The sequence below is a fragment of the Budorcas taxicolor genome, chromosome 25 (genome assembly GCF_023091745.1).
Source record: "Budorcas taxicolor isolate Tak-1 chromosome 25, Takin1.1, whole genome shotgun sequence".
NCBI classification, from domain to species: Eukaryota; Metazoa; Chordata; class Mammalia; order Artiodactyla; family Bovidae; genus Budorcas; species Budorcas taxicolor.
The window spans coordinates 13,242,705-13,260,883 of record NC_068934.1 but is presented as its reverse complement, the minus strand read 5'-3'; the positions used below and the strand labels follow the sequence as shown (position 1 = coordinate 13,260,883).

The window sequence follows — 18,179 nt, the reverse complement described above, 5'->3', positions numbered from 1 at the left end:
TTCATCTCACTGTTACATCCCAAAGTTCTTGAAAGTGCCCGTGGTAAAAAGAGAAATAACACTTGCCAAAATCCCCATGGAGTCATCCACACGCACCACAGAGACAGGACTTGGCCTTCCTGGTTTTGGTTTATCTGGTAGACAAGAAAACCAGGGCCTCCAGAAGCCCTAAAGAGCAGCCCCCACATGCAGCCACTGACGTGCAGGAGGGGTCCCTACAGTACGTTTCCCCCTGGACCGTGTTCAGGAATGCATTTTACTTGCTTGTTTAAAAAAACAAAAGCAACATGCTCTGCAGGTCATGGAGCGCCTAGTGCAATTTTCTCCTTGACCCGACTCCAGACTGCAAAAGGGTGAAACCATTGTATGTTCCGCGAATGCTGGCCTGCGGACGAGGCCCTGGCCCACCATGCTTTGTAAGCTCGGGAGCCCACAGGAGTCAGAAGGTCCCAGAGTGGGAGCCACAGTCATCGCCAGGTCTCCCCAGCAACTGGTGGCCCATCAGGGCAGCTGCGGATTCCTCTCGCCTCACCTTGCCTCAGCCTTTAGTTGAAATTACAACAAGTCAAATAGCTGATACTTTTCCCTTCTCCAGGTAAAGGTGAGGATACATTGTTCACCAGGGTGTTCTGCCTGGCTTCACTGATGAGGCGGCAAGCCAAGTCAAGGAAGAGTTTCTCCACGTTATCGGATTCCTTTGCTGAGGTCTCCAGATAATACATGTCCTGAGCTTCTGAGAATTCTTCGGCTCTCTGCTGGGAGACCTCTCTCCTTTCAGCCAGATCAATCTTGTTGCCTAAAACAGCAGTAAAATCAGAGAGAGAGAGAGGGTTGTCATTTGACCTTTTTGCAGATTCAGAAACATCCAATTCACCTCCGTGTCTGAAGTCAAACCAGACAGATGGAAAGTAAAGTGAAACAAATGGGACTATGATTCCTGGGTTGTTTATTTTAACATATCAGTTCCATTTGTAATGGCAAAGAACTGGAACCAACCCAGAAGCCCATCAGCTGGGCACTGGCTGAATAAAGCGTTATTACCATAGCTATCTGGAGTTATGTGCCCCAGGAAAAAGCAATAAGGAAGGACGTCCCTGGTGTTCCAGTGGTTAAGAATCTGCCTGCCAACACAGGGGACATGAGTTCGGTCCCTTGTCCAGGAAGATCCCACATGCTGTGGGGCATCTAAGCTCATGCACCATAGCTACTGAGCCCTCACATCACACTTAACGAAGCCCACACACCCCAGAGCCCGTGCTCCAAAACAAGGGAAGCCCACACACCACAACTAGAGAAAGCCTGAGCTCAGCAGGGAAGACCCAGTGCAGTCAAATATGAATAAATGAATAAAAGTAAACAAAACTATTTTTAAAAAAGCAATGAGGACTATCTCTACAGGGTATCATGGAATGAGACATTAGGATAGGTCATTAAGCAAATAAAGCAAAGCAGGAAAAAAGTATATATAAGACCCAGCTCTTGATCTAAGGAAAGGGGATGAAAAAAATACATACATACAGTGTCTTATTTTATTAATGAGAGACTGAGACAAAATTTTAATTTTAAAGATAACAATCACCTGTGAAAGGAACAAGGGTGAGGGGTGAAAATTAGACCTCTCTAAATATACTTTGTGTCATAGATTTGACTTCAGAACCTTATCAATGTTTTATATGACTATACAATATGAAATTAAATTTAAAAAGCAATTCCTAACATTGAAAACAAAATTAAACAAATGAAGCTGTTTATCATGAAGTGGCATGACCACACAAAGAGGAATTATTTCAGGTAAGCTGAAGGGAATTTAACCAGTAATGGAACCACGCATCCCCAGTGGCATGTAAGGACAAACAGAACTGAAGGAAAAAATCTTTAAGTGCTGCAGAAATCATCTTGTTAGTGGTCATGTTAGCAGCATTACTCTGTGGCTGCTGTACATGTTTTAGGGGATAAAGCAAATAAGTAATTATGCTGGTGACACTGGGCCAGGGATTTGGGACATGGGAGAACGGAAACACGGATATAAGCTTAATGAAGAAAAGGAAAATTCCTGTAGTCCTGAATTACAAATGGAAGTATCGGTGTGAATAATTCATGGTGTTATTTTATCTTTCAAACTGTTCTACTTCTGTTTTGTAAATCTGACAAAGGTAATATGTCAACTGTGATGCTTGGCAACATTGCTCACGGTAAAAGTGACCCTTGATTGATAAATTCCATCTGGCCTGGGAATTCTATGTATGAATTGTAAATACCTAATGGAAAGCCTTAACTTTGGGCTTCCCTAAGTGTGGCAATTCTTCATTTGGAAAGACCCTGAAAGTTAGGGCTGCCGGGCTACTACAAGAGAGATTGGCTCCTACGGGGCCACTGAGGCTTGCTGCCAGAGCAAGACCCTGCACTTGCCTGAAGTGAGCCTGGTTGCCTCACACCTGAACTGTCCCGGCAGGTCCTGGGCAGCTCTGTGGACTCACTCTATGAGGGCTGCTTCCACTGAAGAGGAATGCTTGGTACTGACCTGCTATTAAGCTGTGTTTGCTGTCCTGTATCCTCCTAAATGTCTGTGATGCCATGTGGCTGATGGTAGTCTTGTGGGTCAAAGTGTTCAGGAGAGCCTAATGAGACACTCCCCTGTAGAAGCTACAGAGTCCACCACACAGACACACATACACTAGCTCTGTCTACTGGGAAGCCTAAAAGCCATCACACCACCCCACCAACTCTGCAGTAAAGATGATTCCTATCACCTTGGCTTAGCTTCTAAATACAACTTCCCATTGAAAATCAATAGTATTTCTTAAAGAAATGGTTAATTGCAGGTCAGGAAATGCATTAGATGCACCTGCAACATGTCATCCCAGAAAACAAGAAAATCATCAAGGATTCCTAGGCCATGTCAAAAGGACTCAAGAGTGCACTTGAAGAGGCTCCCACTGTCAAAGCTGGAACAATATAGAAGCATCAATAACAATAACTGCAAAGGACTAGAATACATCAAATATATTTAAATCTATAACAATATTCAAAACAAAAACAAACTTTAATAGTTACTTTTGGAAGACTTGGGAACCAACTCATTATTTTGAAAAGTAATAAATGAAAAAGAGTGCTTTCCTGGTGATCCGGTGGTTAAGAGTCCACCTTGCAACACAGGGGACACCGGTTCGATCCCTGGTCTGGGAAGATCCCAACGTGCCACAGGGCAACTTAGCCCTTGCAGCACAGCTACTGAAGCCCAAGCACCTAGAGCCTGTGTTCCGAAACAAGAGAAGCCACCACAAGGAGAAGCCCGCACCACAATGAAGAGTAGCCCCTGATCTCTGCAACTAGAGAAAGCCGGCACGCAACAACGAAGACCCAGAACGGCCCAAACACACACAATAAAAAAACTTTTTACAAAACTTCTGTGACTAAGCTTAAAAAATAAAAACAAAGAATCAAGCATTTTTCTCGACTGCCCTGAGAACAGCACCTCAGAATACCAACCACATAATATATTTGCTAAAACAAAAAACAAAAACCCTAAATCTGAGCAGGCTCTAGACTGACCTGCAAATCCGCCAGAGATTTAAGTGACAGAGGAATGCATCAAATGACACCACCAGGCTGAAATAGTAAAATTCAGACTTGAAAACGCCAGAGCACAAACAAATGCTTTAACAAGCAAATCCCCAGGAAGCAAATATGGAAGGATAACCTCCAGCTAAAAGGAGAATTAAAAGACATATCTTTTATAGAGATGCATACTGACATAATACAAACTGAATTAATACGACATCTTGGATTTGCTTCAAAATAATCTGAAGGGGAGGGCAGACAGAAGAGGTAGGGAGTAGATAAAACAAGGCTGGCTGTGAGCTGTTCACTGTCAGCTCTGAGAGACGTGCATATGGGTGTTCATTATACGGTTTGCTCTATTTTGCTTATGTTTAAAATTTCCCATAATAAAAAGTTTTTTTAAAAACAGCCAGTGCCTCTTTCATATCGAGCTAATTATGTTCCCTCATCTGTGCATTCAACTTCCTTAAACAGAATCCCAAGTAGTAATGCTTTGACTCAATCTCAGGGCTTTCTGTCCAGAGCAGAGGGCTTTCAAGCTCTTCCCACCAAAGATTCTCCAATGTGCAGGTGGGTTTTCAGATCTGAACAGGGGGCACTGGTTCTCATAGAGAGGCAAATACTTAACCCAGCAGCCTGCAATTTGTTACAAGGCAGCACATTACAGCTGGATAAACACAGCCTCTGGAGTCGATCTAACATGCTGTGTGACCTTGAACAAAAACTTTACTTCTCTGAGCCTTGCTTTCCTCATCTGTAAATTTGAGATCGTGACACACAATGTTCTTAAAATGATTCCTCGCACATATACACCAGCTATAATGCTTGATTCTATAATGTGTTTGTTTAACTTACTGTTAATCATGATTTTTAACTTAATGTTTCTGAGAATCTCTATCAGATTTCCAAAATTTGGGTCTTTCTAGAACATACAACAATGTTACTTCTTAGGAAGAAAAAAATTTTTTTCTGGCCACACCACATGGTGTGCAGGATCTTAGTTTCCCGACAAGACCTAAAGGAGAGATCAAATCTGTGCCCCCTGCAGTGGAAGCGTGGCATCCCAACTGGACCACCACGGAATTCCCAGGAAGGAAACTTTTTAACAACCATATATTATTAACATTTTTCCATCACCAGTAGAGGATTTTTAATAGTCTGGTCCATTTCACTGCAATTCCATTTATAACAGGTGCATTTGTTACCACAAAAAAACCATGGGTTGTTTCCTGTTTTCCCCTCATACTAAATAGAGGTTCTATCCTTCTATAAGATGAAATAAACTGCAGAATTTCCCTTAAGGGATTCTTTCTGAAAATTAGAATTTCTCAGATCAGTATAAGCATAAAAAGGGAAAAAACGTTAACCAAAATCCATTTTTAAAGCAAAACACAATTGCTTCAATAATGAATTTCTTATCAACTTAGATATATCTTCTAGATCAGCAGTTTCCATGGCCTAGATTTTTTTTTTTTTTTAATGCTTAGTAGTAGTACTGTTAGTTGCTCAGTCATGCCTGACTTTTTGCAACTCCACGGACTGTACCCTGCCAGGCTCCTTTGTCCATGGGATTCTCCAGACAAGAATACTGGAGTGGGTTGCCATACCCTTCTCCAGAGGATCTTCCCAACCCGGAAATCAAACCTGGGTCTCCTGCATTGCAGGCAGATTCCCTACCATATGAGCTACAGGGAAGTTCCTTTTTTAATGCTTAGCAGCCCTTATAACTTTCATGGCAATCCACCTTCTTCTAGAGACTATGCTGATAGGAAAATCAATCAGCAGTATTCTCTAGTTTTTTAAATCATCACTGTGGGTTAGACTCTATTTCATTTTCTCTTTAACTTCAATCAGAAGAACTGAACGCTGACTGTATGAATTATAGAGCTGTAGACCAATGGTCCCCAACCTTTTTGGCACCAGGGATCAGTTTCGTGGAAGACAATTTTCCCATGGGTGGAGTAGGGGGATGGTTTCAGGATGAGTCAAGCTCATTACATTCATTGCGCACTTTAGGTCTCCTCTAACGCTGCTGCTGATCTCACACGAGGCACTGGTCCGCGGCCCAGAGGTTGGGGACCCCTGTTGAAGACTATTTTTGCAAGGTGCCAAGGCCTTATGTGATTATACATTCTCTGATGCTCACAAATCAATTTCCCTCCTCATTAGTAATTACTTACCCACTAGCACAGTGATGACCTTGTTGCTAGCATACTGTTCTATCTCCCGCAGCCACTCAGGCAGGCAACGGAAGGATTCCTCACAGGTGATGTCATAGGTAAGGATCAAGGCATTGGCGCTTCTGTAATAACTCTGGGTGATGGACCGAAATCTCTCTTGACCTGCTGTGTCCCAGATCTGAAGCTGTAAAGGCATAAAAGAAGGATCAGGTTGGTGGAGCAAAGAAGAAAGAAAGCCTTGCCTTCTTGTTGTTGTTTGGTCGCTCAATCACGTTCGACTCTTTGCAACCACATGGACTGCAGCACGCCTGTTCTTCAGTGTCTCCTGGAGCTTGCTCAAACTCATGTCCATTGAGTCACTGATGCCATCCAACCATCTCATCATCTGCCACCACCTCTCCCTCATCAGGGTCTTTCCCAATGAGTCAGCTCTTCGCATCAGGTGGCCAAAGTACTCGAGTTTCAGCTTCAGCATCAGTCCTTCCAGTGAACCCCGTTCATGGATCACAGCCTTGTCATGGTGAAGGAGCTTGTGTAACTCAATGAAGCTATAAGTCATGCTGTGCAGGGCTGCCCAAGATGGATGGGGTCACAATAAGGAGTTCTGACAAAACGTGGTTCACTGAAGAAGGAAATGGCAACCCATTCCAATATGCTTCCAGTGCGTAGAAATAGAGACACCTTCACCCAAATAAGTTCATGGCTGTTTTTTGCTGTAAGAGAAAGGCACCTCTAATTTTTTTTTTAATCCCTTCTGGTGAAAGAGAGGGACTTGCTTTGCTTTTTCTTTGCTAAATTTTGTTTCCCCTTTATTCTTTTTTTTAAAAGGCATTCAGATTATTTTCACACAATTTCATTTAAAAGGTAAAATCTACTTAACTTTTATTATAAGCCTGTTTCCCCTAAGAACTGCTATTTTTTTAATTTATTTATTTTTAATTGAAGGATAACTACAATAATACTGTGTTGGTTTCTGCCAGATAAGAACTGCTATTTTTATCCATCGATTCTTCATTGCTCATATCTTTAATTTTCCCTTTTGTTTATTTTCTAAATCAGAAAGTATATTCCTAGGTCTTATTAAAGGTTTACACTCTTAGAACATATTTCAAATGCTCTCATTTTTGTTTTGAGCCATTCTTTATTTAAGAAAAAAAAAAAAAACTAGACAACCAAACTGTTGAGCATTTATGTGCCAAGCTCTATTCTAAGTACTCTACACATAATAACTCATTTACTCCTCACAAGAACTCTGTGAGGTAGGTAAACACTATTCCTGTATCATTTCTCATGTAAGGAAACTGAGGCACAGAGAGATTAATTAGCTTGCCCAGCATCTCACAGCCAATATATCCTAGAGCTGATTCAACCATGCAGTGTGGTCTGAGTCCTTGCTCTATTTTTTTATTGGCCATGCCAAGTGGCCTGTGGGATCCTAGTTCCCTGACCAGGAACTGAACTCACACCTTCTGCACTGGAAGCATAGAGTTTCAACCCTTGGACTGCCAGGAAGTCCCAGAGTCTCTGTGCTTCATCACGATGCCCTAGTACAAAAGTCAGGATCCAGGGCAAGGTGTCACTCTGTGACTGTTGGCATTTCAGCCAACAACTGGAAAGGGCAAAAAAAATCCATTCACATGAATATATTAAGGTGTAATCTTTGTTCATGAAAACAGGAGCAACGCCATGGCAGACAAGGAAAATAATTTCCCTCCGCCACCCGTAAGCCCTCCGACCTTCGGCAAGTCACCTAACCTCCTTTGGCTTCGACAGCTTCTTTATTAAAAGAGGTTAATAACATGCAAACCTGCTGAAGTCATTTACCAGTTTGAAGACCTCATAACTGATGGTTCTAAAGACAAAGAAGGCAAAACACCTCTCACTTCAACCTGAATTTCCCTGCACAGAGCAGACTTCTGAGAGAGAAACTGTTCCCCAGATAGACTGCTGAGTGCAGAACAAATCTGAGGCCTTGAGAAATCACACTGACAGAAATCTTCCCTTCTCACTGCATCGATTTCACGTGTCACAAGGTGCATCCACCCCATTAACAGGACATCATTTCCTCAGGGAAGACTTTTGGAACCTTCAGATTAGGCCAGGTTCCCCATCTCCACCCCTAAATCATCTCAACTCCAACCAAGCCTATAATTTCCTATCACAGCACCAAACACACTTTTCCTTTGGGGCTGCCCTGGGTCTCGGTTGCTACTTGCAGGCCTTCTCGAGTTGCGATGAGCGGGGACTACTCTCTAGTTGCACTGCATGAGCTTCTCAGTGCAGGGGTTTCTCTCCCTGTGGCCCGCGAGCTCTAGAGTACAGGCTCAGTAGCTGGGCACACGGGCTTAGCTGGCCCCGCAGCATGTGGGATCTTCCCAGACCAGGGATCGAACCCGTGTCCCCTGCATTGGCAGGCAGATTCTTCACCACTGGGCCAGCAGGGAAGTCCCACCTGACACACTTGAATCACTTATGCATTTGTAATAACGTGTTCCATAACCATCTTTCTCACTAGATGGAAAGTTTCATGAGCAGGGGGGAGTTTGGGGTCCATTTTCCTCTCAGTTATCCCCTACAGTGTCTGGAAAATAGTAAATATTCAAATAATTATTCATGGTCTCATCTCATCCTTACAACAAATCCCAGTGAGGTAGGCAAGTTTACGCCTTCCTTTCATTAGCAGGTAACTCACAAGGCTGGGATGCAGACTCCAAACTCTGACCCCCCAGGAGAGGACTCGGTCCATACACCGTGCTGCTCTGCTGCCAGAGGCTGATTTAGACACCCAACTGCATCCAGAGAGGATGAGGCAGGCAGTGTCACCCTCTGCTCAGATCAGCTTAGCTGAGAAGACCGAGAGTGACCGGTGGTCCCTGCCACCAAAGAGAGGCACACAGGCTCTCCTTTGATTTGAAGTCACAGCTGCCCTTTGATGCTGTACATGAAAGCCTGTGTACACTGAAGGCAGCCATACAGATGTTACAGCTTTTGCCAGGACAAAAGCTACTTCTCTTCTCTGTCTCAAACCTAGGGACATGGTTCCCCTCTCCAGGCTGTGTCTTAGAACAAAAGACCATTGTCTTAATGCCACAGTGAACCTTGAAAAACACTTGTGATTGGATTTAACACTGCTGATCCTTAGACATCAGTATGTTCTCATGACAGGCACATCTTGAGAACAGCTCTGAGAATTAAAACCACCAAAATATCTTCCAGAAAAGTGATCAGATGTCTTGGCCGAGATGCAGGCTGCTTTCCCAAAGGGAGCTTCCTCTTTCTAGCCTTATGGTTAATTTCTGAGGAGATCCATGTTCCACTGCCTTTATTACTCAACTTAGTTTCACTATTGTCTCTGCAATTTGTTTGCTCTTTTGCAGCATTTACAGATCATAAATAGATGCAGAGCACTGTGCTAAGCACAGGAAAGATACAAAGATAAATAAAACACAATCCCTGATATCAAAATGCTCATAGTAAAGCAGGATGAATACACAGTTGACTAACTATGATAAGATAGGTGTGCCTGCGAAGTCGCTTCAGTCATGTCTGCCTCTTTGCAACCCTATGAACTGTAGCCCACCAGGCTCCTCTGTTCATGGAATTCTCCAGGCCAGAATACGGGAGAGGGTTGCCGTGCCCTCCTCCAGAGGATCTTCCCGATCCAGGGATAGAACCCATGTCTCTTATATCTCCTGCACTGGCAGGCAGGTTCTTCACCACTAGCATCACTGGGGAAGCCCATGGTAAGATATGAGATGTTCTATTAAAGAGGGGCAGGCAGGAGAGTGTCTCCTGGTATGGGTCTTCTGTCCATCAGTATGTTCTCAATAACCCTGCCCGGGGCTTTCTAACCACCCTCACTTGCAGCATGAGGCTGTGCTATCGTCCTCTCTCCTTTGCACTACCACTCACACCTCTCCTGCCTCACTGCTACAAAAATGTACTTCAGGGACTTCCCGAGTGGTCCAGAGGTTAAAATTCTGCTCTTCCACCGCAGGGAGTGCAGGTTCGAACCCTGGTCAGGGAACTAAGATCCCACATGCCATGTGGCACAGCCAAAAAAAAAAAGCATTGCAATCTACTGTGTCTGCTTATAAGACTGAGTTCTCTGAGGGCGAAGGCTGTCTCTTATTTAACCATATACCCCAGGGCCCCACCTAAAACAGTCTGTGGTTCATGGTGGACACACTGACGTGATGGCTAACTGAATGACCTGAGGATGGTCATCATCACAAAGGAAGGATGGACTCATTCTGCTTAAATGATTAACAGGGAGTTTAAAAAGGTTTCACAGATGAAATGTTTGTGAAAGATGACAGGAAGTTACTAGGGAAGAAAGACGCTTTACCATACCACAGTGCTTGGTACAAAGCATTCACTCTGACACAGGACGGCTGGATGAACAAAAGGATGGACAGATGGTTGTAAAAGCAAACACGTGTACATACTCTCAAGACTTTCCTATCTACACAATGCATACCTGATGAGAGAAAAATCCAGCAAATCGTCTATTTCTATTATAACAAATCTCCTAAGGTTAAAATGTCATAACTGAGCTTAAAGTTTTACTTAATACACATTAATTTATGACAGGCTAAGAGAAATCAATGGATAAGAGAAAATTCTATATAGGTTTTAATTATATTTTCTACCCAAGGTCACCTTCATAACACAGACCACTTTAAGAGAAGGGCCTCTTCTTTAACTTTGATTTGACTGTAAGCCTCAATAGCTATGGGCTTCCCTGGTGGCTCAGACAGTAAAGAATCTGCCTGCAATGCAGGAGATCCGGGTTCGATGCCAGGGTTGGGAAGACCCCCTAGAGAAAGGAATGGCAACCCACTCCAGTATTCTTGCCTGGAGAATTCCAAGGACAGAGAGGAGCCTGGTGAGCTACAGTCCACGGGGTAGCTCGCAAAGAGTCAGACACAAATGAGTGACTAACACTTCCACTTTCTTCTCTTAATAGCTAGGGGAATCCTTCTAATACCGTTGATTAGCTGCCAGTGATCCTGGGAGCCATCCTAGGAAGAAAGGGACTTGTAGGGAAGGCTGAGAGAGGATGGTGAGCAGTCGGGAGAAAAATTAACATTCAGGTCTTGCCCTGCCTCTCACCAGGTGGGTGATTCTGTGCAAACCAGCAGTGAGTTCTCTTTCCACGGGCTCTCCAGGACACTGGCAAAGCCTGCAGACTCCCAGCAAAAAGTCACTAAACTCTCACTAAGAAGAGGTACTCGGTTCGTGTTAAAGAACACTGACAATAATGAGAAAGTAACTGTTTCCTCGGGGAGACGCGGCTGCTCTCCTCCTACGTCCGTGTTCATGAGATCCTTGGATTACTGTGGTTGAAGAGGGTCGTCTTCTGTCTTGATTCTACATATATGGCGAGAAAGATTCACAGGCAAAGAGTCATTAAAGCTGGATTTGGGAGATGAGCCAGCTCTCACTTCTCACAGAGAGGCCTGAAGTGATGACAGAAATGGGAACTGTGCTGTGATCCAAAGATGAGTAAGACACAAACCTTCCTCCCAGGGAGCCTATGGTAGATTCAGATGCTATAAAAAGATGGATTTTCAGCTAAGTATAATAAGTACTTAAAAATGAGGTTATGGTTCACAGAAAGTAGAATAAATGTAATAACTAAACTTGGGAATTGAGGAAAGAAAAATAAGCCTGTTCTTTAAAAATGGGGACCATTTCTTTATTTGCTGCTTTCTATTCCCAGAACCTGGCACATGGCAGGCGTGAACCTTTCTGGTCAAAGGAAGGAACTCATACATATATATGGATATAAATGAGAAAACCAAATCTCTGGAAATAAAATGCCTAGTGATCTTAACCCAACCCTTGGGATGGCAACCAGCTCCCTCTGCTGGAACAAGAGAGAACTACACATGGCTCTTCCTGCCACTGCTTCCTGAGTGCACACTCCCGGCTCCCTCCTCTCCCCACAGCCTAGCTCCTTCTCTCCACCTCAATGCACTGATTTTCTGAACTTTCCAGTGGACGCTCACATGGAGTCCACAGGGCCCAGCTCTCCATCACTATTGTATCTGGTGTAGATGTCTGCAGTAACAAACCCCTCTGAGGAGTCAGGGCTGGAAGAGACACTGGCAAAGTTTCTGTCCCCACTCAGGAGTCTCCTCCTAAACACAGTTCTGTGTGCCTGTGGCATGCTCCAAGAGCACCCTGGAGCTTCTCTGTCCTTCCTGAGGCATCCGAAGGCAGGACTGCAGGTACCTATGGGAGAAGGATGCAAGTGGCACAGACTCACACTTAGGATGCTGAAGTTGGGGTATGAGGTTGGGATGTTGAGGCTGGGGTATGAGGTTGGGATGCTGAGGTTGGGGTGCTGAGGTTGAGGTGCTGAGGATGGGGTACTGAGGTTGAAGTGCTGAAGTTGGGTCTGGCTGGAACGCTGAGGCCACAGTGCTCACTGTCCTGTTGATCCCAGGATCATCCCTTCTTTCCATGGCACTCAGCTCTGAAAGGTCTGACTGTGGAATCTCACTCACTCTGATGGGCATAGCACCAAAGATCAGTATCTCTACCCCTCCTTCCAAGTAACTTAGTCTTACCGCACATTTCTTTCCATCATCTCACTCTTCCCTTGCTCCAAGGTAATGGCTCATTATGCCTGCCGTCTCCCCACCCCAGGGGGGCAACGGTGTTCACTGGCTCATATAAAACCAATTCATATCCCACCTACCTCCCTTGCTACCTGTGTAATCATGGATGAATAAATCACTCGACCTCTCTAAAAAATACAAAATGAAGATAATTTAGCACTTACCTCTTAGGGTTTACAATAAGGATTGAGTTAAACGTAAAAGAAGGCAGTGGAGGGATTGACACATATTAGGCGCTTGAAAAACACCCCCTCCCTTTTCTTGTTACTGAACCCAATGTAGCTCTTTCAGGTACTAAACTACCCAGAGGCCACAAAGCAGGGGTGGGGGGCAGATCATGGACCCTTCCTGGACCCCTCATTTAGTATTTCTCACTTATCAGGGGTTGGGGTATGGTGGGAGATGGAATAATTCTAATAAATGATTCACATGGCAAAATGATGAATGTAGAAATCAGCAGACTCTCTAATGAGGCTGCGATTAAGAAAGAAGTAGGGAATTCCCTGGTAGTCCAGTGGTTACGACTTGGTGCTCTCACTGCCAAGGGCCCAGATTCGATCCGTGGTTGGGGAACTAAGATCCTGCAAAGTGTTCAGTGTGGAAAGAAAGGAGGGAGGGAGGGAGGGAGAGACAGAGAAAAAGAAAGAAAGAAAAAAAGAAGTACCTAAGTCTTAAGAGCCCAACTCAAGACATTTCCAGAAGAAATTTCTTCCTTGTTTTTACATCTCATCCGACATGACAAGAGCAGGACAAACTGGCCTTAGCTCTTCTCTCATTGTCTTCTGATCTGTAAACATATTATCCTCAACCCCTTCCTGCCCCTGTGAAGGGAACAGAGGAACTCTGTCTGGAAATAAGCTGTCACGGCTGAGTACGTCATTTTCAGTGTGGGTTTCCACTAGGTGATTTAATACATGTTATGAAAACAACTGCTTCTTCTCACATAGCACAATGAAAGCCTTATTGGACATTTAGCATCTTACCTTTACTTTTTCACCATTAATCTCCACTGTCTTAATCATAAAATCAACTCCAATTGTGGCTCCTTGTCCTGGGGGGAAAAGACCCTAAAGCAGAAATAATAGAAAATAACAATAAGCAAATCTTTCAATTAAATGAAATCCTCCCCTACCCCCATTGCCAGCCCCTTCCTTTGGCTGAGTTAACTGATGGAAGAGAGAACTCTGGTTAGTGTCATGGGAACCCTATTTAATTTACCTTTGTGTGTATGTTTTGAGGGAGGAGAAAGGAGGATGAATGGAGGAGAAACAAATGTTGATAGAAGAAGGAAGGGGAAAGAGGGACCAAGAAAGAAGGAAGCAGACAGAGAGGGCAAAGGAAGGGAACTGGGAAAGGACGGGGGAATTAACGCCAAAGAATGAAACAAAAGTCAGACACAAGGATAAGACTCAGGAACATGGAGCCGTAGGGATGAAACTGGGATGGTTAGGGTGCAGGCAAAACGGATAGGTGCTCTAAAAGATAAGATCAAGGAAGATGACAACTGGCTATTAGTCTAGGGCATGAACAGCCATCGTTGTGAACCACCAGGCTGAAGAAACAAACAAGAAATCAACACAAGAAACATGAAGGAGACAGCTGATGATCTGAATTTCCCTCTCCCTTGACAGTGATAACTATTTCCTCTATATAGATACAACTACATGAGATCAGGGCCAACGACCCTGGGACAACAACTAAAAAAGATAAATTCATCCAGGGGGACAGAATAGTCGAAATAGCACCAACCCAAGAGGCAGCAAGCAGCCTAAGGAGCTCCAGGTGACCTCAGAAAAACCAGTCCCTCTCTCGTCTAACGTAAGTACTTCAAAACAAAGCTTTACATCAAATTGGAAGCTGAACTAAAAAGGTATGAGTTTAGTAAAATCATATGTATATTGTAATTTACTGTTGCATAATATTTCCCATAAGCTTAGAGAGGAAGTTGGAGGGAAGGAATTCTATCAAGAAAAAACCCTCCACCTAGCTTCTCTTCCCTCTTCACATTCACACTCCAGAACTTCCAGAAATTAAAATAAAATGGACTTTATTAGCTCTGGGAGCTAAGATTGGGGGCATCATTAATTAAGTCTATTCCCTAACAAGAGAGGTCTTTAATTAAAGTTTGAACTTGAAAGACTGAGCGTCACACCAACAGCAAATGTTCCTCTGCACGTCTGCAAACCCTGTAAATATAAACATTCAGAACTTTACGTACAAATATTGAATCAATTTTCTTCTATTTTGGTTTGGCTCAAACACAAGGCTGCCAAGCTTCAAGTTTATAGCTCCAGCTGTTTTGCAGTGGAACAAATGCCAAAAAATAAAACAAACCCTTCCCAATGTCTCCCTCATCATTTCATTCCCCAATTCCTCATGCCTCCAAAACAGCTGAATCCAATCCATTTTTAACTGTCAACTAAATAACAAAACCAAACATAATCCTGTCTATGAAATATGAACTCTGGCGGGGGGTGGGAGGGTGGAGTTGAGGAGCCAAGAGGGGTATAAAGTAAACAGAAAAGAAAAACTAAGGGGTGGTGTGCTTATTGGTTGGGCTTCCCCCATAGCTCAGTTGGTAAAGAATCCGCGTGCAATGAAAAAGACCCTGGCTCAATTCCTGGGATGGGAAAGATCTGCTGGAAAAGGGATAGGCCGCCCACTCCAGTATTCTTGGACTTCCCTTGTGGCTCAGCTGGTAAAGAATCCGCCTGCAGTGCGGGAGACCTGGGTTCGATCCCTGGGTTGGGAAGATCTCCTGAAGAAGGGAAAGGCTACCCACCCCAGTATTCTGGCCTGAAAAATTCCATGGACTGTATAGCCCATAGGGTCACAAAGAGTCTGCTAAACATAACTGTTTAAAAATGGAAACATGTCTGGACTTCCCTGGTGGTCCAGTAGTTCAGACTCCAAGCTTTCACTGCAGGGGCACAGGTTCGATCCCTGGTAAGGGAACGAAGATCCCACATGCCTAGCGGTGTGACCAAAACAGGGGTGGGGAGGTGTTTTTATCCCTAATGATAAGAATTAGGCTTTTAAATAAGAAAGGCCAGATTCCTATGGTCTCCAAGAAGAGAACATGAAGAAGATAAAAATGATCAGGCTGTGAGCTAGATCTAGCTTCTCATCCCAGCCTTGCCACTAACATGACACAAAATTACTAACAAGTCACTTCCTTCCTCTAGACCTCAGGGGTTTTTTAACCTATAAAATGAGAAGAGTGGGCTGAAAAATGTCTAAGGGAGCTTTCAGTAATAAGACAAGGTCAAGAGAATTTTCAATAAAGGGGCTGCAAACTTCTCTGTATCTCTGCAGTCTCATCTCATCCGCTTGCCGAAAGCAGGAAAGATTACTAACGTTAGATGGAAGTAAAACCAGCTGAAGTTTCAAATATTATGCCCTGGTGGCTGACTGAACCCAGAAGCCAGTAAGCTTGTCGTTTTTTATTTCACCAGACCATGGATTAGTAGGCTTTCCCAGTGGCTCAGTGGTAAAGAATCCGCCTGCAACACAGGAGAAGCAGGAAGTGTGGGTTTGATCCCTGGGTGGGGAAGATCCTCTGGAGAAGGGAATGGCAACCCAGTCCAGTATTCTTGGTGGAGAATCCCATAAGCAGAGGAGCCCGGTGGGCTACAGTCCATAGGGCTGCAAAGAGTCGGACCCAACTGAAGCAACTTAGCACACAGGCACACCTGGCTCAGTAACAAGTTCTATTCTGTGTTCATTATCCTGGGAAAATCCTTGACATTTTCCCTTGACATTTCTGTGCCCGCCAGCTGTTTGTGTTATCCAATCGGCCTCTCTGGTTTTCCACAGAACCACAGACTCTCAGAGCTGGAAGAGGCCTTGGAGATCAAAGGAAAGCAGGGAGGCTGGGCAAGGCTCCCAGGCAAGCCGGGGCAGAGTTGGGATGAAGGTCCAGGTCTTCTCAAGCCAGTGTGCTTTCCCCAGCATCAAACTGCCCTCTGCCTTAGACAGAAGAGCTATTCTCAACTTCCCCACTAGCACTTGATGAAAATGCAAGATGCATGCATGATAAATCCTGAAAAGGATGTCATTCATCATTTTCCGGGAAACACAAAACAAGGTCAATCTCAGAATGATTTCCCACCCATTTCTGGGTAAAATCGGGTATATAATCTCTGGCGATAATTCTCAAAAGGGCAGCCCCCTAAAGGGAACTTATAGTTAGAACAAAGGACCCAACCCAGAGGGAACATCTAATTTGGTTCAAATGGTCCTTCATTGTTCTCATTTCATTCTCATGGAGTAGGTTAGAAAAATCAGCATATTTGATTCTAAACCAAAATGATTCAGTTTTCTGGGAGGAACTGAGAGGGCATCAGCAGGGAGCTTGAGTGGTTTAATTTGAATCTGAGTTTTTAAAAAGTTAACATGTTTGTTTAACTTGATGTACAGATTCGTTTCCACTTAATTATTATTGGTTTTCATCTGTATTATTATTAATGAGTAATCTGCAGGGTTTTTTATCCAATAAGGTATTTTTGATGGGTTTCCCAGGTGGCTCAGTGGTAAAAGAATTCGCCTGCCAAGCAGGAGACATGGGTTCGATTCCCGGATTGTGAAGACTCCCTGGAGAAGTAAATGGCAACCAACTCCAATATTCTTGCCTGGAAAATCCCATGGACAGAGCCTGGAGGGCTACAGTCCATGGTGTCGCAAAGAGCTGGACACGACTTAGTGATTAAACACCAATGAAGGTACTTTTGATACTGAAGACTGAAAGCAAAGCCACTCACCCGTTTCACTAGAGGAAGCCATGGGAGGCTTGGGAGGGTTGGTGGTAACTCACTGAGCCGTGCTCCCTGGGGATGGTTTAAAATCTCTAGTCTATACAAACTATTACATATTAAACAAACAAGCTGTGTGCACCTTTTACACAACACAGGGAATACAGCCAATATTTTAAACTCTAAATGGAGTACTACCTTTTAAAAATGGTCAATCACACCTGTAACATATAATATTGCTTACCAACTATACTTCAATTTAAAAAATCAAAACAAAAGGAAAGAAAAGAGCAAAGGGTATTTCACAGAGGAAGGAGTGGTCGTGTTCACCACTGCTGAGATTTCAAATAAGATGGAAAATTTTAAATGTCAAAAACAAACCTTCTAGTTTAGGCTACAGAGCTGGTACACTTGGAAAGGGCTTGGAAAGGACTGGCAGCCAAGAGGCTGGGGCGGGTACTGCTCACCCATCCTATTAGGATCCCCTAACCCTGTAGGCCCTGGTGGCTCAGCAGTAAAGAATCCGCCTGCCAAGCAGGAGACTCGAGTTCGATCCCTGGGTCGGGAAGATCCCCTGGAGAAGGGAATGGCAACTCACTCCAGTTTTCTTGCCTGGAGAATCCCACGGACAGAGGAGCCTGGCGGGCTACAGCCCATGCGGCTGCAAGCGTCAGACACGACTCAGGAACTAAACCACCACCAGCAGCTCCACAGGCCACACAGAGAAACCCAACCCAGACTCCAGGGTTCTTACCTGAGTGAACCGTCGGACTAGGCACGTCTTCCCCACACCAGCGTTGCCGATTAAAACAATCTTAAACAGGAAATCATAATCTTCCATACTCATTTACACAGCTGCAAGGCAAACACAGGCACGAGTGAGATGGGCCTGGTCAGACTTGCCCACAGAGCTCAAGCTGCGCCAGCCCGTCTCCCCAGGAACCACGGGGCTGACTCATCAGAGAAGCAATGTAATGCTCCCCTCCAGCGAGAGAGGAACACAGGTGTGTGGTCACAGATGGCCTTTAACCCTTCCCGGTCCCTTCACGCCACGGAGA

At 44.3% G+C, this 18,179-nt stretch overlaps 1 protein-coding gene across 1 annotated transcript; it reads right to left on the bottom strand.

Annotated features, from left to right (window-relative positions):
• Positions 1 to 545: 545 nt before the first annotated feature.
• On the bottom strand, positions 546 to 17,968 carry RAB30 (RAB30, member RAS oncogene family). The gene is made up of 4 exons (XM_052662458.1): positions 17,876 to 17,968; positions 13,354 to 13,437; positions 5,742 to 5,925; positions 546 to 796 (listed from the first exon to the last, which is right to left on the bottom strand). Exons 1-4 carry the CDS (start codon positions 17,966 to 17,968, stop codon positions 546 to 548), a joined length of 612 nt encoding a protein of 203 aa, XP_052518418.1.
• Between the last annotated feature and the right edge of the window lie 211 nt (positions 17,969 to 18,179).

Bases quoted from the DNA above. Each gene is read 5' to 3' on its own strand.
- RAB30 (XM_052662458.1), bottom strand. From the start codon at position 17,968: ATGAGTATGGAAGATTATGATTTCCTGTTTAAGATTGTTTTAATCGGC. The intron at 13,438-17,875 runs GTAAGAACCCTG...TTTCTGCTTTAG, and splicing joins TAGTCCGACGGTTCACTCAG to GGTCTTTTCCCCCCAGGACA. The intron at 797-5,741 runs GTAAGTAATTAC...CTGCTGTTTTAG, and splicing joins GGTCATCACTGTGCTAGTGG to GCAACAAGATTGATCTGGCT.